Source organism: Anser brachyrhynchus (genome assembly GCF_964034855.1).
Source record: "Anser brachyrhynchus genome assembly, chromosome: 1".
NCBI lineage: Eukaryota > Metazoa > Chordata > Aves > Anseriformes > Anatidae > Anser > Anser brachyrhynchus.
The window spans coordinates 10,642,122-10,664,432 of NC_137694.1; the positions used below are offsets into that span (position 1 = coordinate 10,642,122).

A 22,311-nucleotide genomic window follows, 5' to 3' on the forward strand; every position below is an offset into this window, starting at 1 on the left:
AACACCTTTTGGTGGAAGTCATCATTGATCAACCCAAACTGCTTGTAGTAGCTCTCAAATGCGTCACCTGTGAGGGTAACACTAGAAAAGTGTCTCTTTATTTTTATTTTTTTTTTTTATTTTTTTTTATATTTTTTTTAAATTGGAAGGAAATTGTGATTTGAGTGTTGATTCAAGAGTGAACATTATAACCTGTCATTAGTCACTAAGCCAATCAATCAAATAGATTTTAAGCATAGCTATAGATCATGTACAGAATCATAAAAAAGGGGTGGGGTGGGGGGGTGGGGGTGGGGAATAACTAGAAGGAAAATGGGATGGATTCACCCAGAAGAGAAATCATACAGATTTAGGCTATATGAGCACCTGACACAGTTTTGTGTGATTTTGGTCAAATTATTTAACCTCTCTGCTTTATTTTCCTTTATAAGGGAAATACCCTTAACAAAACTTACTTCACAATGGCTGTGAAAGGATATTGAATACTTCTGTAGCCATGACAATATGCAACATTAGTATTTAATCTGTAGGTTTTGAATTGAAAAATAATACTTTTTCACATACAAGACCATTTTTAAGATCTTACAGAATGAATTCTCTTATTTAACATGTTAATGGTATCCCTGAACCACCTTACATTTTCTTTATAATCACAAGAATACCCAGAAATGCCCTGTACTGCCTAGAAGGAAAGAATTTATTTATTTATTTATTTATTAATCTGACATATGACAGAGACATGACAAGAAATGCTAAAGAGAAATAATGGCTGAAGCAATTCATGGCTATTGGTGATCACTGAATACAGAAGAAGAGTAGCTCTGGTTATAAATTTCATCATCTCACATACACAGGGCTTGAGACAGTAGGAGGGAAATCTCGGAGAAGACAGTGCAAGTCCTTACATGAACTGCAATAGGGTCAGCATTTCATCCTAAAAGAAAAGTTTTTATGGAACTTGGCGACCCCGAGAGATATTTGCACATTTGCTGAAATGCTTAATATACTAATATAGATCTTTTAATAGCTATCCCTATGCACATATACTTAATATTTATATACCTTATGTTCGCCTAGAGCTGGATGAGAATTTGTAACATCCACTAAAAACTTCTCATGTTATAGGTTCAGCAATTTTTGCTTTACAGCCTTGCAGCTATATTAAGAGAAGATTTTTATTTGATGGAATGGAAATGGTTGGGAGCATAAAAGAGCTGAGTTTCTTCTGCATTCAAAGCAAATGGGAGGATACTACAGAGGCTAAATAGACTGAAGAAAGCTAGAGGGCACCATTTTAAGAGTTCACCTCTTACAAGTGTTTTTTACTTTAGAATCTGAAAGTTTGCTGTTGGAGGGTAAGAAAATAGTAAATCCCATGTAGACCTCTCTAGAAGAGGAATTAAATTGACCAAGGACATGAATTGTTTTTAAAAGTATCACATGGCAATGCTTGAAAGTAAAAACTTGAACCTGTAGGTATAGAGAAGGCTGGGAGTGCAATGCCTCTTTTAAAAATGTTTGGGAAAGTTTAGAAGAATTATTGTAATAAGAAAGAAGTGAAGGAGATCTGGATTATCTTGTAGGTGAAATGATAAAGGAGCTGTTGCAAAAACACAACTTTGTTTCTCACAGGAAGAAAAAGCATAGTTCGTCAGAAGGGTGAAGGATTTATAGGACATTACACATTAAAATGGTTATGCAATATGATTGGTACAGGTAGAGGAGAAAGAGGTAGAGAGGCAGCACTGTAAAAGAGAAGGGAAGAGAAAAACCTGGATCCCTGTGTTGTTAGATTAGGAGCTCAGGGCTGCCCTGTGCCACCTGCTGTCGGTTCCAGCTGGCTCAGCAACAGATAAAATGGCTGTTGCCCACGTGCCTCAACTGGAACTAGTCAGAGGAGGCCAGGATGCCTCTGCCAGAAGGTGTTGTAGAGCAGGTGGTGGCTGCTGGGCCAGGCTGGGAGGTGCCCAGGCAGGGAAGGGGCTCTGCAGTGTGCAAGGGAGGCAAAAGAGAAGGGCAGAGGGGGGCGAGGAGACCCCAGGTCTGTACAGTGCGGTCTCCTGAGGGGCTGCGGCCCGCGGGGCTACCTGTGGAGGAGCTGTTGAGTGAGAGGCCAGGAGCAGCAGTAGAAAAGGAACATGTTACAACCTGACCACAGTCTTCTGTGGCACCTTCATCATGGGGCCTAAGGGCGGCAGGTGGATGGGAGGCTTTATGGAGGGGCATCCTGAGTGAAGCTGAAGTGTGTTTCTGAAGCGTTTCATTGTCAGATTTCTCAATACAACAATCAGTAATCAGAAGGTTGCATTGTCAATAAAACAAATGAAGCATAATTCCCTGAACTGGGACAGTTTTGGTTGCTCGTGACAGATACTGAAAGAAAAAAATAGGAAGAGACGTTAGGCAACAGAATTTTGGGATTTATGAAGGAAAAACGCTTCAAATAAGTTTGGAAGGTCACTACTGACAGAAACTGTTGAATGATCAGATTTTATTATTTGACCAGGAAAAGTGATGAGGTAATTGGAAGAGCTGACTAGAGGGTGAAAGCTGTAAAACAAATAATAAAGAGCTGAAGCAAAGGAAAGAGACTCCAAGGAGTATACACACCTATTTCTCTAGGTATATGTTTGGAGAGAAAGAGCACAAGATAAGTTAGGTAGTAATTTAAGAGCAGGAGAAGGGTATTGAGTATTTTTTTTTTTTTAATTTAAATCTTTTCAAGAAGTTGGGGCTAAAGCCAATTTTCATATATTTACTTCTGAATGCTTCATGGTTAATTATTCCAGTGTGCTACAAGGAATACATGAAGCATTATATGGACTTGGAAAAGATAGACCGAGGAATCTTAGTGATGTCCTAGATATATTTATAGCTGAGTTTACAGATAATGAGTTTTAAAGCTACATGTTTTTTTTTAATGTTATTTTAAAAGGGATGTGGGGGAAACTAATGATTTTTATGTCCCATTAGAATGCTTCACTCCCATACCTATCAACAGCACCCTCTGGCTCCTTGCAAGTTCATTTTGAGGAGGAAGGTTGACAACACAAATTCTGCACATCAGTAGGTTTTATAGTTAAGTATTACTTTCTTATAATTCCTGCACAGCCGCAGACTATTTAGGATAGCTTTAGGATATCCATTTCCAACAGTAATGGCATGATTTCCAACCAGTGCAAAGCTAGGTGTAGAACTGGTTGATGTTTTGGTGTGTTTCCAGTGTGGTTGTTACAGCAGATGTATTTATTGCCTCTATGGGGGAAAAAAAAAAAATGTTTGTTTGTTTTGCCATTTGCTTATAGAAGATCACTTTCCTTTCCACAGTTCATTTCCTGAGTTTTACACAGGACTCTGTTTAAGCTCTTTTTATTTCTTTTGGCTAGAATTCTTCCATTAGAGAAATATTGCCTGAAAATAGCATGCAGTTTAAATGTACAATTTGTTTCTGCTGTTGCCAACAGTAACACATTTTCTTTGGCTTTTGCCCACCAACTGTTGATCAGATCAAGTTGATTATTCAGCAGCTCTAGCCTACCACCTGCTCCATTTTTTCCTTGACATGCAAAACTGTTGATATACTGTCTTGCCTTGTAAAAGCCATATTTGTTATTCAGCTTTTTTTTGTGTGTGTGTGTGTTTCTTCTTTTTGAGAATTGGATTCATTCTTTTAAACAAACTTTTAATCCAGCAAATTCGGACTGATGCTAGTTTATACATCTGCAAATCCAAGAGGATAGTTGTGTTTTGTTTCCTTTTTTTTAAGTTCACATTGTGGTTATACTATTTAAGCTCTGGATTATATTGTGAATAAGGTTGCATATTTCCTAGGCCCATTTCTGGAAATGCTAATGCAGATTTAGTGCTATTTTCTCAGTTTTATTATAAATCATTAATTACTTTGAAACTTATCATGCTGTTTTAGGTTATGTATGTGTCATAAATAAAATAAATTCCTCCTATTCCACAGAGGAAGAGGTGGTAATAACGTCTGCTCCCTCTTGCTATTTGTTGAAATTCAGGATTTTATTCCTTTTAATGTAAATGCCTATCCAATTCTGAGAGAGTTTAAAGCTGTTTCTGATATGGCCAAAAGAGACTTGTCTCTTCAACACATATTCTAAGTTGCCAATTTTCTGATCTTCTTTTGGGATTGTAACAACATGATATCTATATGTGTTTTTCAGCACACAAAGCATGAGTAAATCCAGAACTCGCGATGCATCTTGAAATGCAGTGTTTTGTACCTGGTTGTACTCTACTTCTGTGAATTGCATTAACTAACAGAATGCTACAAAAAAAACAAACAAAAAAGATAAACACCTATTGGAATGAAGTCGTGATATATTATAACTAAACTTCTATAATTAATTGGTATAACTTACATACAACATTTTTTATTTTTTTTTTCAATTCTATTATAATTAGCCAAAATGCAACTCTTGTTGCATCCTCTATTTGTTTAAACGTAACTGACTTTGCAGAGTTTTTCTTGCATAAGTGATGCAGGACTATATTGATGTGTTCTTCTCCTTGCCTTTAGTAAGGTTGTGTTTACTTGATTTATTTGTTTTCTTCCTTTTTTCTTTGAAATTAGGCAGTTGGATGTGTATTTCAGTTGTGTCTGTTCACCATTTGGATCATATTCAGATTTTAGTGGCACTAGAAGCACGTATACATTTTAAGCAGTTCAGTTTTTGTTGTTGTTAGTTTTTTTTTGCTGTTTTGTTTTTTAACTAGAAACCCAATGAATTGTTAAAGGAGCTGTGAAACAAGCTGAACTGCATCTATGTTCATTTATTTCATTTTTTTTTCTTTAAGATAGAGGAAAATTACATAGGTGACTTTTAAGAACACTTGTTTTGGAGTCGGTTAGTTTAGCTGTTTCTAAAATAAATATATGAAGTCCTGATTTCTCCCTGTGTGGCTAAAAACTATACATATACTACAGTTGAAAAAGCGGGGTAACAAGGCATGCCTACTCAGTGTATGTGTCATCTTCTAATCATGGCTGTGAAGTTACCAGCTCAACTGTGAAGCTTGAAAGTTTCCTAAGGCAGGCAGTGAACTGTAGCTGATGGTGTTATGCAGTTTGTGATTTGTCAGAGCAGTTGGCAATTTCAGTCTAATGGTTTCAGCATGTGTCCTTCACTTCAAGCTTGTTTAAAAATATAACGCTAATGTGGCTTGCATTTAAGGCAGATGAATTATTAGAGTGAAAATGTAATAAAAACCTCTAAGGGTTTGAAACATCAGTGAATGAGAAGGATAAATTGTATGTTAAAAGAAGCAATCTTTTACTGATTCTATAAACCACTAACAAAATTTCACTGCTAGATGTCAGGGTGAATTTGACAGACTGTTTCTTACTCTCCTTTTCTGATAGTTTTCTTCATGCTTTTTTCTACAGTTCTCTCTCTTCCTCCCCCGTCTACTGAAATATTTTGGCAGTATCAAGCTGTCATGATCTTGCAAGCTTCTCAAATCTCCTAATTCTACACATCCTAGAAATATACTCAGACTTGCAAACTGAACCTCCTTCCTCCCTTCCTCTTCCCATAAATGTGGAAAGTATGGAATTAACAAACTACTCTGATGAGAATTTCCAAGGTTCCTTGTTGCTATTTAGCAATAGATGAACAGAAATGTTTTGTACACTCATTCTGCAGCATATTAAATTGGTATGCTATTTCCTAAGTCAAATTTCCTCCCAGTCATGGTGAACAAATTTACAGACCTCTGTCTGTTGTTGTGGCTGCGTTTGTTTTATCCTGTCCTCTGGTTCTCAGAAAGGTGCCCTTCAGAAATGTTTTTGCACCTTATTCGTCTATGACACTGCTGGCTCATGTATGGTTTCCTTTCACCTAGTACCGTTTTTCTTACTAGTTAGGTTTGTGAACATCAGAGATCAAGCTGAGGTGGAAACCAGTAAATTTCCAGACAGCTACTGAATGGTATGGGACAGATTCCCCCCTGCAACATTCACCAGTTGTCCACTTACCTAGGTGTGTACCCATCCATACTGCTTTCCTGGGAGTTTAAACGTGTGCCTGTTAGCAATTTTATTTTATTTTATTTTGGCTTCTGCCCTGGGAGCAGAGTTTTGTTTTCAGGACAGAATCAATGACTGTTTGACCTTAACTGTACCTCTGACTACTACTGAAGATTTTTAGATTCTTACTAAATCTTACTAAGAATTCTACTATAGTATATGTAAGTGTCTTTCAGCACCCTTTAAGCAGTAGAAGTACTGGCATTATGTCACATTTGCTGTCTCTGTTGGATCATTTGATACCACTAACTAAATTCTTAAATCTGCATAAGAGAAAAGAAGAAGTAGGAGAGAAGAGCTCTATTTCATATTTTAGAGAAGGGTGGCTTTTATGTAGTGGAGAAATGTTACTGTGACAAATGGCCTTTTGCTTTTATCCTTTTTGACTTTTCATATCTTCAAGTTTTTTTCAGGGACAGATGATTGTGCATTACCTTAGATGTCAAACCCCTATGTGAGACATACTTGATTAGGTCTTCCTATTCCAGTATTTGCTATTAAAATCAATATGATTATTCATGTCAGAATGTATTAACTTCATCTGCAATATTGTAATCTTAAACATTCTAGGTCAGATTTGGCTTCTTGCTGATTTCTGACCTTATTCAGACCAGTGGTTTAATTTATTTGGGGTCTACTGCTTGCTTCGGAATTGCGTATCTGCTAGAAGGGTAAAACTTCTCTGTGGAGAATCACTCTTCACTCATCTAATTAAACAATATGAATAAAGATTGGCTTGAATTATAAACAACATTTTTTTCACTATAGTTGCTAAAAGATACATAAATCCTTTAAAGCCCTATCTTCTAAATATATGGAAGATAATAAATTCTTTCCGTTGGATTTCTTTTCAGCTGACGTGGCAACCTTGTGTTAGATACGAGGCGATCTTTTTATAAATTTTTTTCTAACCTAAACTACAGAAAATTCTAGCACTTTTGGTTGTTAGTAATAGTTAATAATCGAAGACAAAATTTACGGCATTATTTTGAATTATGGTCCAGAGTATAACATCATCTTTTTCAAAAATGTTGTGAACTGTTGATTAGATTATGTGTTAGATTATGTATAAATTTTTGTCAGTAATCTGTATGAAGAGTACTTTGGTAAAGCTCACAATGTCAGCAGACCTCTCATATGCCCTTTTTCTTTATGAATATGACTCATCTGCTGCTTCCGATGACAGAAGTAAAACTGGCTCCAGACAATGGCTGGGGAATATTTCATACAAGGTTTATGCTGAATACAGGAGATCAATTATAAACATCCTTTGTCTGTGACCTTATCTGCTTCAGATGTTCTCATTAACAGACCATAGATCAGCCTGTCATCGTGTGGCACAGCAGATGCCAGAGTGAGAGAGAGGCCGTGACTCTGCAGTGTAAATACATGAAATAAAACCGTGCTGGAGATCAGCACAAAACAAACACCTACTGCCAGTCACCATATAAAAACCTTTAAAAATCAGGTATGCAGAAAAGGGAGATTTTGCCATGCTCTGAGTAAATGTATTGTCTTTGATGCTGTAGTGTAAAAATAATAATAAAAAAAAATCCTATCAACTAATTTCTCGAACAGTTGCTGCAGGATTACTTCAGCAAATGTATTTGTGCATAACTACTTTCAAACATAATACAGCTGCTGACATGCTGCGTAGAACACTTTATGACTTACCTCACATTTAATCAGATGAAGTCTAGAAAATATGATGCAAATACCACTTGTATTACTGTGTGCTCATTTTCTCAATATGTTATTTCTCTGTCATAGAGATAAAAATGTTTTAAAGGAGACATAAATTATATATACAGTAGATTTGTGTTAAAAAGAGCACTTTGCTCTTGCCCTCTCTTGATTTTGTCTGGTGTTCTTGCCTGGATTTAAATACAGGTACCTGTAATATAGGTTCATTCACAGACTCTTGTTTTTATTTCTTGTGTTGTGTTTCAATTTTGCTGCTTCCTGGAATGTTAGCTATTTGAAACACCAGAGGGAATTCAGCTATAGGATCAAACTAACATCATACCATGTACGTGTGTGTTCCGTATTATAGGAAAATTATCTCAGAGTTTGTAAACAGTTTTTTGGTTTTTTTTACACTTCTGTATGCATTTCGAGTTTGCTGTGTCTTATTTTATATATGTTACAAGTTACGACTATCCTACCTATAAAATCAGTGCTTGGATATTTGTGCTGTATCCTAAAATAAATAGTCATAATTTGTACAAACTGTGGGGATGATAGCAGCAAGTTGAAGACAAAGGAGAAATAAATATTATTGGCATTCACAGTTCATTATGGTAGTTAAAGAAGGACTTGTATAAAGCAATCATTCTGTAAGCAAGAACAGTAAGTAAAGTTTGGTGCATCTTAATCTTTGAATCCAGTTTGGGAAGAGAAACACCCCTTACTGTTCACTGGTATCACACCGAACTTCCTAGAGTAAGATGGGCTTCTAAGGTAATACCAAAGATGAAGTAATAAGTAGTAATAGCGAGCAATCATAAATTAAGGAAGAGAGGAAGGAAGAAAGGAGAAAAAGAAAGGAGAAAAAGAAAGGAAAGGAAGAGAAAGAAAACTGGCGATCCAGTTACATTTCTTATTTCTAAGACTCGGAACTCTACAAAGAATGGGAGTTGTACATAGGCAGCTGAAGGGGGATACTGCATTAATACAAAATCTCTTGGAAATTTCAGGAAGTGACCACAACGTATTTCTTTATGCTACTGTTCCTTTGTGTCTTGTTAGTGTAAGAATTCATAACTGAGGCCCTCCGGTTCTAAACTGGTGATGGTTTCTGATTTGTACTAGAATCATTTATTTTAGATATGGCTGAAACAAGACAGGGCCAGATGGAGATCCGTAACTGATTCTTGTCAATAATTTACTCTTGACCTAGCAGTGCCTCTCTCTGACAAAAGTATGAATTGTTATTCTAAGTCTGTTTGTATGTTAGCGTAGTTAACCAAAAGTCCTCCCTGTAGAAAATTAAAAACAATTTCTTCTGTGAACAGTTACTTTAGTGGCAAAGGCTGTATAAACCACAACTGTGTATTAATCTGCACTGTTAGGATTTCTTACACTGTTGCACTTTTACTTTTAAATTGTGCTTTTATTTCTGCAGTTCTTAGAGGAAGTGCCTGAATTGGGGTGTATGGTTTAATGATCTGTGCAAGTACTGAAATTCTGATTAAGCTTACACTGAGGATTATGACATTTATATAAAGGAATACAACGGTACATAAGTCAACAGTCTTTATTTGGAGTAGGGAAATATGAATTATCCTGGAAACTTTTGTGGTACTGCATTAGCAACCAAAATATTTTTAAAGAAGAAAAATCAGGAAGAGTGGATCTTAAACCTTGTGGTTACATTTTAAATCAGCAGAATTACATACGTGTTTGGCACAATCTAAAACATTTTATGGTTGGGGATAATCTTAGCAAAACTAAAGTGTTGCAGCTCTGTCAAATCTAGATCAGCTTTTGTACTGGCAATAATTACGAATGCCCACTTGTCAGGGAGGTCATATACCAAATACATTAATGAGAGTTACAAGTAAAAAGGTAATTGTTCCCTATTAACCCCTCCCAGTCCCACTGGGGCTATAGAAACAAAGACAAAGAAAAATAAACTCATGTGTCATTTATATGGGGGTAATGACCTTGCTATCATTAGCACTCCCAAGCTCACTTTTGGGCTACTGACCTTCCAATTTGCATGTGTTTCTTGTTGAAATCACACTCCTTTGGGCCAAATTGGGTGATCTTTTTATACAGTAGAGTAATGGAAAACTCATGAATAACATAATCCATGAGTATTTGACTAATTTATTATTAAAAAAAAAAAGAAAAGAAACCTGCTCCATGCAAGTAAAGACAGTAGAATCAAGTCAAGGGGACAGAAAAGAGTTCTAGTTTAGCCTAATACTGAGTGTAACAGCCAACTGAGATGAAAATACAAATCTTTAAATTTCTGTCAATCTGCATTAAAGCTGTGGTGAAATTTCCACTGGCACGTCAGACACCGTATCCCAGTCTGATGCTTTTTTCCCCATTTTTCTCTCCTGTAAGTGACCTGCAATTTATAATCATCTGCAGAAGAACAATATTTGTGTTTCAGATGCAGATGTGAAAACTATGTTTAACGCTGCTGTTACAGATACCACTTGTGGCTTTTATCTTGTTTATGCAAGAACTGAATCGAGTACTTGGATCATATTTTAAATCAGGATTTGAAGTTTGTTGCATGTTTCTATATTGTTCTGTTCAAGCCTGGTATTTCTGTATTCTCCCTGGATATTTCTCTTATTAAAATAAGCTTTTAAATATCATGGATTCGGTGCTTTAGAAAGCTTTGTCAAGCTATTGATGTCTAACAACTCTATGCTTACACATTTTTCTAATAGCTTAGGATATCAAGGGGTAGTCAAATACTATTTTCAAGATAAAATACTTAGTGGAGAGTTGGAAGCACAAAAAAAGATTGATTTCATTGTACTGAATATAATTGTAATTGGGCCATTAGCTGGCAGAATTCGTTGCTGGTTAGGAGGAGATAAAGATATGACACATGCAAGTGAAGGCTGGGAGATGAATAGGCCTTCTAGGGAGCTGATCTTTCCAGATCAGATAAAGATTCTTCAGGGCTCTTTCTTCCCATCTGCGCTATGTGAAAGGCTGTCTTTCAGAGTTCGAAACGTACACTTGGAATCTAGGGACAAGGCCTTTGAAAATGGTCAGTTTGGAGATTTGACAGGCAGCTGGCTTTTGGGGTAGTTTTTCTGATAATCTTGTAATCCATTTAGAAGTTAAAGAAAAGTTCATAGGCTGATGCAGTAAATCACATTTGCATCTTTCACAAGTAGTTTTGCTTTAAAGGCAACAATTCTCTTTGAAAGATCTAAGGAAACCCTAGAAGCAGGTAACTCCTGACTTCTTTCAATGTTTGTTTTAAAAAACTGCTTATTTATGGGCAGTGGCTGACTTTCAAGGGATCATTGTTCTCTTATTAATGATCTAAGTATCCTGAATATTCCTGAAGATAACAGATTCTGAACAACTGATATTTAAAAAAATAGCAAGGCAGTGAGAAGTTTTCATGGAATTAATTAATTAATTAAATAGAAATAACTGTTTCATTTCTTATGGGACATTTATTAATTTGTTTAATTATGGTGTTTTCAAGCACCTTGACTTTGATTGACCGTGTCAATCACATTTCATAAACCTAGCATCAGCTCTCTTCAACCCATAGATGGAAGCACCAGGAAGCACTTCAAACCATGATGGAGGCAGCCAGGCATCCTCCAAAAGCACAGGAATAGGTGCTACAACATTTTGTTCGTATTTGCAGCCAGTTCTTCATGGGCAAGGTTTCTCAATTTGTGTAGTATTTCAGAGTAATTTGAGTATCACTGCCATAATCCTAGAATCCTTGTTCTCCAGCAGACTGTAAAGAGTGGGTTGTTTTTTTTTGTTGTTGTTGTTGTTGTACCTTGAAGTAATCCAGAATGTTTGTTGCATATTAGTTTTGTTCCACCCCCCCTTTTTTAATAGTGTTTGGTTTCTCATCCTCTCCAACTAAAAAGATGGTATTAAATAGGGGTTCATTCAAGGCCTGAATACATTTTACAGCTGTCATGTTCACAGCATTCATACAAAGGCACAGAGTGAGAAATGATTGAAGCCTAATGTGCAGAATTACTGTTTTGCATGTTGTTTTAGAACCTCTTCTAACACGTCTTCTGACACATAAAAATAACCACCTCAAAAATTTTAGTATTTGCTAGAGAAACCTATAGGGAACTGCAGTGGGCCATGGAGTTAAAGACGGTGTGACCTTATTAAACCTGTGCTGTAATGAGACCGAAAATGGGGAGTGTCAGCACACTGCTGTGTTACTCTTCTGTTGTTGTTCTCCAGAGACTCCATCAAAACAGGGAAGGCAAGCCCTGACATTTGCATACCTCAAAAGCAAGCAGGCATGATTTCTTTGAGAGAGATGAAAAATTAGTCTCTCCTTGTGTTGCAGTAAGGGGCGTAGGTAATTTGAGTTGGCTTCACAATCTAGCTATTGTTGACATAGAGTCTTGACTTCTTACTCTGCCTTAACAAAGCACTCGCCTTGTGGAAAGATGAATGAATGTCTCAGTCATTAGAGTCCATGTATCTGTAGCAGTTTCTCCTTCCATAGAAATGAAGAACTTCTGAGAACATCTTAGCTTTATGAAATACTTTTTTTACTATTTTGTTTCTAATACTCTTTCCTTGTCTTTCCTAAAAATATCGAAGATGTTACATAGGAGAGAACAATTCTTTTTTTTTTTAATACACAACTCTCTTATCAGCTCTGTTATCTTTTAAAACAAAAAACACAAAAAAACAGACACTAGAAACAAAACAAAAGCCACCTTTTTGATCATGAAATCCTTGCATGATCTGTCCCTGTGATATCCTGCACATGAACATTTATAGTTGTCTGCTGAAGGCAAGCTGGGAAATCAGAGTACTGTAGTATACTGATCTTTGGGAAATGATCCTATGTGTTTTTTGCATATGTAACTTACACAGCTATAGAATTACAGGAGTGTTCAGTTGCAGGGGTATAAGGTGCAACTACAATATTCATCCACACTTTGAGAGATTAAATGATTTACTCATGTGAACACTCATTTTACAGATTTCTTCTAGTCCTGGCTAAGAGACATTTTACTGACTATTAATAATTCATATAGCATTTATGGGAATTGTTGATGGAAAAGATGATCTGTTTCAAGGAAACCAATACTGGACTGATATCAAGTTGGCTAGGTTGTAATTCTGTCTCTGACATACAATACTGGGAAGAAAATTAGGCCTACATTCTGCTCTCACTCCAGCTAAAGTTTTAGATATATTCTGGAAGATTGGTCTAGTAACTGGCACAAAAGTTAAATTGATTCTTGCAAAACAGAGAAAAATGCAGAGATTCTTCATGTACGCAATGAGCAAGACATTACGAGGCTGAATCAGCCTCTTGCTGTACCTATCGTAAACAGGCATGGGGGCAACATGCAGTTTCATTAAAATGGTGTTAGTTTGTTTATTTGAGTCAAAGAACACAGTCCTTTTTTCATTGGTCATTATTGCTTCTCCGTCACCAGTTGCTTGTGCTTTCCTATGAGCAAAGCGCTGTAAGCATACAGCAAACGGCAACTTCTCAGTTTGGAAGCTCTTTTAGGACACAAGGAGCTGTAGAAATCCAGGGGTGGGGAGTTGCTAAGGAGCTTTACTTTTTTAATTTGCGTTTAGCATTTTTAATTTATAGCTCAGATTTGCTGAGAATTTGCTAGTTTTTCACGAAATTGAGGAATATCAGGTGTGGCTGCAGTTCTTCCAATGTGAAATTCCTAGTAATGTTAATACTTACTATAGATCTCTGTTCATAATCCATTTATGAGTTTGTAAATTTCAGTTCTAACATATTTTGCAGAGAAGAATTGCAGATCACTGGGTACCTTAAGGTTATGAAGCAGACAGAGAGAGAAATGAGGGCAATGTTATCTGCAACTATTTACTTGTGTAGTAGGTGTCAGTAAGCATCATATCTTGCTTTGTACTGATACAAAATTATGCTAGTGTATTACCAGAAAACTGGAAATACTATACGTATCTAAGGTAATGGATTTGTCCATTGAGGTCAAAGGGAAGTTAGGCTAAATTTTGCCAGTGTAATGCATCAAGTTATATTACAGTTTTGCTTTTGTAAATGTGGTACTTGGCTACTGTGGAGGGCAGCTCTGTTGGAAATGCCTGCAGGATACTAGTAACTTTGTGAGCTAAAAATCATTTGAATGGATGATAAAACACATAAGAGGGACGCTTATTTTCAGACATCGGAGCACACAATTATATTTTTTAACGGGATGATTTCAAATGAAAAAGAAAGGAAAAGGTCTTAAGTTTTGCTTGGTGAAATTTATCAGCCTGATAGTTGTTGGGGGGGAGATGGAGTGTCCTTGTGGGATCAGATACCATGGTGGTTGCCATCCTGTACTGGGGCTGAGACGAGATTCTGATAGCACCATCCCTGCAATTCCAGCTTCCATGAACTTTCCAGTCATACTCTTTTTGGTTGTTAGCAAGAACTGACAGTCAACTCAACTGAAAACGTGACTTAAGACCACCAGTTCATTTAGGTAGGAACTGATCTGAATATTGAAAGGATCGTTGGGCATATTGTGCACACACCTTCACAAGTAAAGAATTTTTATCCCTAGTTAGCTTGTGGATACAGCAGTTCTGTTAGAAAAGGACCATGACTATCCAGAAACTGTTATTAATTATAAAATAACGTAGTTCTCAAAGTCACTCACTCAAAAATTAGGATGTGGCTGAGTCCCTGTGAGCTGTGTTCACATCAGGTAGCTCTGCTGCTTGCCTTCTGTGAGGATGGGTGCCTGCCTCCAGGGCTGCAGGCACTGGGGAAGCTGTGTGAGCGAAACTGGAGAACAAGCATTATGCTTGGCGACTTCTATATTCAGAATTGTAGTAAACTTCTCATATGCATGTGCAAACAGTTATTTTTCAAAGGATTATAATTTTGTTTGAGGAGGAACTTGTAACCAACACAGTGGATATCTATACAAGAGACTGATTTGAAAGAGGCTCATCTGATCGTTCCTGTGCACTGTCCTTTGCTTCCTGTGGGGCTAAGTGGATTTCTTTCAAATTAATTTAAACTGGAAGAATGCCATCTAGGAGCATTACTGATGTTCTCTGGTGGCTAAAGTTCATTCAGTACATGGGACCAGACTACAGCTTGTACAAATTACTGAGTTTTTATGGATCCCTAATCATGACAGGGTATGTCAGTACTTTGTATAACTGAAGCTAGATAATTTGATGGGGCAATAAGATTCTAATAAAATATTTGTTACGTGTTTTAAGATTCTAATAAATACTTCTAATTGGATGGTAGATTAAACTCATATGTATGAGGTAAGGTGTGTAGGGAGAAAGTATTTTCGGTATTGATGGATTTCAGACTTACCTAGAACATCTTAAATAACATTGGAATTAGGGTTAAGCTTTCTAATGCATGATTGCAGTGCTTAAATTAGTATGTAATATAAATTAGTATATAATATAGAAAATGGCATTCTTGAAAAGACTGTACATCTTTACTCAAGTATACATAAATTTCAAGTAAGTGCAAAAGCATAGATATATAGAGAATTATATAGAGAAAACATGCATATAAAGAAAATAGAAAAGAAAGGCTTTACTATGTGAAGAATCAGTGAAGACTAAAATGTATGTCTTTTTTTTGTTCTTCAGCGCCTCGCTAAAGAAGCAGAGAAGTATCAAGCATCTCATCAGTGGAGGGATGAGTTTGGGGTAAGTTTTTCTCCTTTTAACCTTCTCAGAATTTTCTTCGTTCTAATGTTAATTATATTCTTACAAACATGCCGTTTATACATCTACCACAGAAGGAATCTTTGCCTACAAATGGACATTTTATGCAGTAGCCAGTGCCTAAGTACAGATCTCTAGAGAATAAAATGGACTTTACCCTTCATAAACTCAGAGGGAGTTTCACAGGCCCATAATGTAGTTCTGAGTTATACACAAAACATCTCTTTGTCTCATTGGACAAGGAATAATTATGGAGAAGACATCTCTGAGTGATAGCTCCTGTCAGTAAAGTGTGTGCTACTCCAAGCACTGAAACACAGAATCATACAAATGATTTTATTTTTTTAGTTGTTTTTATTTGGTAGGCAGAAGTTTAATAGAGGAGGATTTTGTTGTCTATGTACTAGTATATATTGAGTCATTGACTTCTTTAAGAATCCTTCTCTATACTTTAATTTCTTCTTCTCTTCAATATTCTGGTACTCATGAAAGAGACCCTGGTCAAATGCTAAATTATCTTCTTCAATCATTTCAGATTTTACTGAAAAACAAGTGAGACGATTGTAAAATGCACAACACTAGTTCTTTATTATTATTCAAGCCAAATTAATATTGTTCTGCATGATTATAAGCCTATTAATTTTAGGCTACAGTTCCCTGCTGAGTGTCAAAGTCATTTATTATGCCATTATTACTTGTTCCTTCAGAAATAAAAGCAGATGGTGCTTTTATGTGATTTTGCTACCAACCTAGACTGTTTGCACATCCACTTGCATCATACAGGCACACAGTTAAATGCACAATGCTTTCCTAAAGTGTCCTTTCTGTTCCAGTGTTCGTCAGACACTTAAACATACAGTTCTGCACCCCCCCCCCCCCCCCCCCCCAAAAAAAAAAGCAACAAACAAACAAAAAAACCCCACCAGCCCCAAACTCCAAGGTTAGGCCAAAATCAGATAAAAGTGACTGGCTTTCAGGAATGCAGAGGGTCTTGGATACAGCATGAATGCTTTTAAGTGTGCTGTCTGCTCAGGCACAATTTCTAATATGTGGTAAAATACAGAATGCCTGTTTCATAGGGATGCAATAATGAGAATGCTACAGGAACCTTTCCTGCTTTCAATAGGAAACAAAACCTGCAGGTTTCATGGACTCTGTGCAGAAGAGTATGAATAAGGTCAGATGCCCCTTCTAATCATATCGCTTCTTACTGGGTACACTGGCATCACATCAACAACACTGTTTCAACTTTGTTTTTATTTTTACCCTTTAATTTCAGTAGGAGTCATTTATACCAGAGAAGCTTCTGGTCTCGTCAGAATTCATTGCCAAGGAGAGAGCTCAAAGTAATTTTGAAATGTGATTTTTTTTTTTATTAATGTTGTGGCTCAAGAAAAAGACTGTGGTTAAAAAAAAAAAAAAAGGCATTTGGATTTATAATAAAGTAACTGCAAACCAAGCTTGTGCTTTACTGTTTTGAAATTGGCAGAAAACACTGTGGACTATATAATAACCTTGACATTAGGTTACGCAATTAAATTTCAAATAAATGTATTAGGGTTCTTATAATTTAATTTGCTCCATTTTTGCCAGAAGTAATCTTTCTTCTCTTCTCTTCTGGCCTACTTTTTAGAAAATGCCTGTTCAAATTAGTTTGCACACAGATCTTTCTGATAAACTTAATTTTCACTGGAAAATTCATTCTCCTAATGGCTGTGATGGAATATGGAAGATATACTGGAAAACTTCCTGCAGATGAGGGTTCTTACTGATAGCCTTTCTTCTGATACTTCTCATAGCATTATGAATGGTCTGCATCATGCTGTATGAGGTTTATTTCCTTTTTCAGGACTTGTTTTAGGGTGATGAAAGCCTTTCAAGCAGCACTGCATATAAGTCACTATAGAAAGAAACTCTTTGGGACAGTCTCTAGTTCTAATGAGTACACGATCATCAATGTCCTTGACAGTCACATTGCAGCTGACATAAGTATTTTTAGGTGGCTGACAGATATAAAGATCATAATGGCTTTCAGTGGTTTGCGTTGATAATTAAATGTCAAAATAATTTTAGTAATTACTAATTAAATTACTAAAAAGTACAAAACAATTCAAAGGAATATTAATTAAGAATACTAATGAAGAATATTGAATGTCTTCTGAGTAAAAAAAAAAGGAAAAAAATTATTAATATTGGATTGCAATATGCGTTGTTTTCTGATTAAACACAAGGTCAATTAAAATATCTGAACTGAGGTTTCCCTCAACAGCCCTAGAAGAATACTTACATTAGAGAAGTATTAAGTCTTTAGAGAATAGTTGTGTGAAGGCAAATCCAAAGTACTTAGCTTCAGGCAGACAAAGAAATGCCATTCTTTGCTTCCTACTCCATAAGCATTGCACAATTCCCTAGCTGCATGTACAGCTGGAGAAATAAAAACTACTTAAACGTTTTTAGATTAATGCAGTTACAAATCAGAGGTACAACCCAATATTGCTAAAAGAAACAGCCTTGTCAGTTTGAATTTTCCTGTGTATTGCAGAATGAAATGGTGGTATTTTTGACACTTGTGATGGTCCAATTACTTTGCTGGTGCAGAGATGCATGAAAAAAATTGTGTGCATGTGAATTGGAAGGAGGAGGGGAGAATTCTTTATGAAATAATTGCTGTTATTCCCCAAATGGATCTTCTACAATTACATTTGATACCACATTTGATTGCATTGCAATGGTTGGTTAACTAAAGCAATTTTGTTTCCAGTTGGGTTGCAATATTAATTGTACTTACACATGTATAAACATAAGGGATTTCTCATTTGTATTTTAGCGAGGAGTCTTTATGCATGGCCTATTAGCATCCACTTACTTATATGAAGACTGAAACTCAGACTTTTAGGAATTAATTATCACATTAAAATGCCACATGAAAAATCCTTTCAATATGCCTTATCTTTTAAACAATATAGTTTTACGTTCTTCTGTGTAAATGATGATTTCCTGAACCCTGATATTTCCAAGACAGCATTTGCTGTGAATTTAATGTGTAAGCTTGTGTATATGGCCTTAAAAGTGAGACAGGAGGTCGTAGAAATAGTACTTTGGGATTATGACTTTTTTAAATCAACATTGGTTGTGTAAAACTGTAGTGAAAAGTTGCTCAACAAAGAAATGAAAGATAAGAAGGATAAATGATACATAAACAAGTCTTCCATAACAAGAGTTGATATGTAGAGGTGACCCAAGAGGTGACCTGCAGGAACAGGGCAGTAGTAGACAGCTCATGACCTTTCCTGCAGATCGAAGATTTTAGATTTCAGGACTGTCTGTAACTTATCATGAAGATTACAACAAAGCATCTTTGCATCAAATGCTTTGATGCTTTTTGCATCGAATGTTTTGATGCTTTGCAGTAAAGCATCATTGCATCTTAAAAGCTTCAACCGGGAAACAAACAAAATAACCAATTTTTAAAGTGTTAGTACTGCTTCATTCTAGGGAGGCAGTTTATTAAAGATTGTCTTTTAAAAGAGAGACATTCAGAGAAGGTAACAAACTATAGTATTTTTTTCTCTAATAGCATTAAAGAGAGGATATAGCTCTCTTATGGTTTGTACCTCTCAAAGTCCTCTTCAGCACAAAGGGCATTCGTGGGGAATTAAAATGTTCAGATTTGGCTCCAGAACTGTGGTGTAGAACCAGTTCTCACAGGTGCAAAAAGTAGGTGTGGAATCCTTTCCCAGTAATCAGTACTTAACAATTCTGTGAAAGTTTGAACAACACTAACGATGGGCAAAGTGTCAAAGCTGTCTGTATCTTTACACAATGTTCTGATCCAAAACACTGTGAAATAAATCTTCCATTGATTTTGATTAATTTTGGATGAGGCCTCACACGTCTAAACCATATGTGACTTGGAAAAAAATATGCTGTATGATTGATTTCAATTGACAGGCAGATGGTAAAGGTCTTAGGGAAGATGATATTTTCTTCTCCGAAGGGCTGTGTGCCACCTTCACTTATGTGACATATAGCTTTGATTTGTGCATAATTTAAATTAAATGTGCCATATCTCACTGAAAGGAATGAAATACCTTTCTTCTGTCAGTGATTGTTTGGACTCTGACATCTTTCCACTCAGGGGACAGAGCTATGTGTGTGCATGGTGAGGTGCAGAGGGAAATAAGAATGAATCACTTACTGAAACTGTGTGGTTTCAGGTTTTTTTCTGATGTTTATCTGATACTTACTGCTCACACCTTTTTGATTTGTAAAAACGCGGGGCAAATTTTGCAGGAACAAGCATTTCAGCAAGTTTTCAACAGTACTTTCTCAAAACTGGGTAGGAAATACAGCAGTTATAGTATTTGAAGAACTGACCTCACTTTCCTAGGATTGCTGGAATTAGTAAGGAGACATTCATCTTAATGTACAAGTTCAGTGTGAACACGCCTGTCCTGAAGCCTTTCTGGAGGTTTCTAGGTTTCATCAGATGAGTGCAGATTTTTTCCAGCATTCCATACTGGGAACAGGATCCCACTGTCCCCTTGTCTGTACCCAGCATCATGCCACTAATGTTCGGATCATTTTCACAAGGTCTCACTGGTGCCCTCTGGTTTACAAATTTCTGGGAGACAGTAGTTGGGTATAGAAACATGTCCAAAAGGAAAAAAAAAAAAAAAAAGGACAAAAACAACCTTTAAGGGTAAAGCCTCTCGCTAGCTTGCCTGGAGTTTTCCTTTTATAGCTTCCTGTATTCCCTCAGCTGATTCTGAGTCTAAAAATCATAGAATCATAGAATAGTTGAGGTTGCAAGGGGCCTTGAAGATCACCCAGTTCCAACCCCCCTGCCATGGGCAGGGACACCTCCCACCAGCCCAGGTTGCCCAAAGCCCCATCCAGCCTGGCCTTGGGCACTGCTAGGGATGCGGCATTCACGGCTTCTCTGGGCAACTTATTCCACTGAACACTTGAAATTCTTCAAGTGAAGAATTTTCTTCCTTATATCTAATCTAAATCTACCCTCTTTCACTTTAAAACCGTTACCTCTTGTCCTTCTTTTTATGTGCCTTTTAAAAAATCTCTCCCCATCTTTCTTATAAGCCCCCTTTGAAGTACTGAAAGGCTGCAAAGGTCTCCCTGGAGCCTTCTACTGAACAACCTCAACTCTCTCAGCCATTTCTTACAGGAGGGGTGCTCCAGCCCTCTGATCTTTGTGGCCATCCTCTGGGCCTGCTCCATGTCCCTCTTCTGTTGGGGGCCCCAGAACTGAATGCCAGAGCTGAATGCAGGGCTCCAAGTGGGGTGTGACGAGGGCAGAGCAGAGGGGGACAATCCCTTCCCTTGCCCTGCTGGCCACGCTGCTTTTGATGCAGCCCAGGATACAGCTGGCTTTCTGGGCTGCAAGCATGCACAGTGGGCTCATATATAATTTTTCATCCACCAAATCATAGGCTTCTTATAAAATCTGGGTTGCAACAGAAGAGTTCTTCCATGCATTTGTTTCCCTGTAAAGGATCTGTCTTTTGGGTTAGCATGATTAATCATTTGAACACTTACGGCTTTTGTCTTTATTTTCGCTTTTTCCCCACACAATAGGAATCTTAAATCAATTAGGACCTTGATAAAAAAGGTGGCAAATAGTAGCTTTACAATCAGAATTAAGATTATATGTAGGCAGAGTTCTTAAATGTGTAACTATAGTAGAGAGCTTTTCTGCTATATCTTTTGGTTATTTATCATCTCTTAATATGGTTATGTTGAGTATAGGTGTATATAATTTTGTAATACAAAGCTTTGAAAGAATCTCATGTGGGCCGCAGAGTACTTCACTGGTAGGGAACTAGCCAAAAAGGCTCTTAGAAAAAAGAGATGAAACACCTTCAATCACTGCGGAATCTTTCAAGCACTATATTTTATCTGAAAAATCAAATATGGTAAAAGACATCTAATACGCTTTATTTACCAGGCAGCTCATTTAAAAAAAAAATAATAAAAAAAAAATCAGCTTCTGAAAAAGGGGTGGAGGGAAGGAACTGGAGGAAAGGGGAAAAAAAAAAAAAAAAGGTGTGATTTCTCATTATTAAGGCACCCTGTATGTGCATTAATGCCTTCTTTTTGAATGATTCTTTAATGCACTTTCCAAACAAAAATCTTATTAAAAGCAGGATATGCTATTGTACTCAATTTATTAACACCCTGAAGGTTCTTTAGTTTACAATAGAGAGGTACAATATGTTAAGAAGAGCTTTCTGCAGGCTGCTGTTGTGCATATTTTCTAAGAGTCTTCGTTGAATTTGTAACACAGATGAAGCTAATTAGTTTTATGATTCTATATTTCACCTTCAAATTCAGTTGCTAATTTAAATTTGTAATAAATAATTCTTACCATTGCTTTACTATCCTAGGTGAATCGGTAAAATAAAATAATAAGATTTATTTTAAAAGGATGCTGTTTTCTTTGTCTTTAAGCTTTTTTACCAAATATCATCACTTCAAAAACAATGGTGTTTTTCTTCTTGATCTATCCTTGCCAGTATAACTGGGCTCTTCTGTATGTCAGTTCCCCTCATTCCCCACTACATTCATGTAGTCCTGGTCTTTTTTTTTTTTTTTTTTTTTTAATGCTGATTTAAGAAATGTGTTAATGTTTGTGGGAAAAGGAGTATGAACTTAATTCTGCTAATTTTGAATTACTAATTGGAGGATAAAGTTTTTTTTTTTTATGATAGAAAAAATGGTATAACAGAACATGCACAAAGAATTAATGGAGCAAGACACTAACATTCAAATATGATTTTCCATAATGGAGGCAGATTTCTAAAATATTTAGAAATTCAGAAGATATTACAAAGTTTAGATTC

General features: G+C 36.4%; 1 protein-coding gene across 14 annotated transcripts in view; it reads left to right on the forward strand.

The window, feature by feature from the left end:
- CACNA2D1 (calcium voltage-gated channel auxiliary subunit alpha2delta 1) overlaps window positions 1-22,311 on the forward strand; it is a 407,082-nt gene that overhangs the window by 180,860 nt on the left and 203,911 nt on the right. For all 14 annotated transcript variants that reach the window (XR_013952784.1, XM_080597562.1, XM_080597555.1 and 11 more), the window contains one exon: window positions 15,374-15,433. Coding sequence is in view for 13 of the 14 variants with exons in the window: in XM_080597562.1 (XP_080453688.1) it covers window positions 15,374-15,433 (60 nt within the window). In the remaining variant the exon portion in view is untranslated. The remainder of the gene's footprint in view (window positions 1-15,373; window positions 15,434-22,311) is intronic.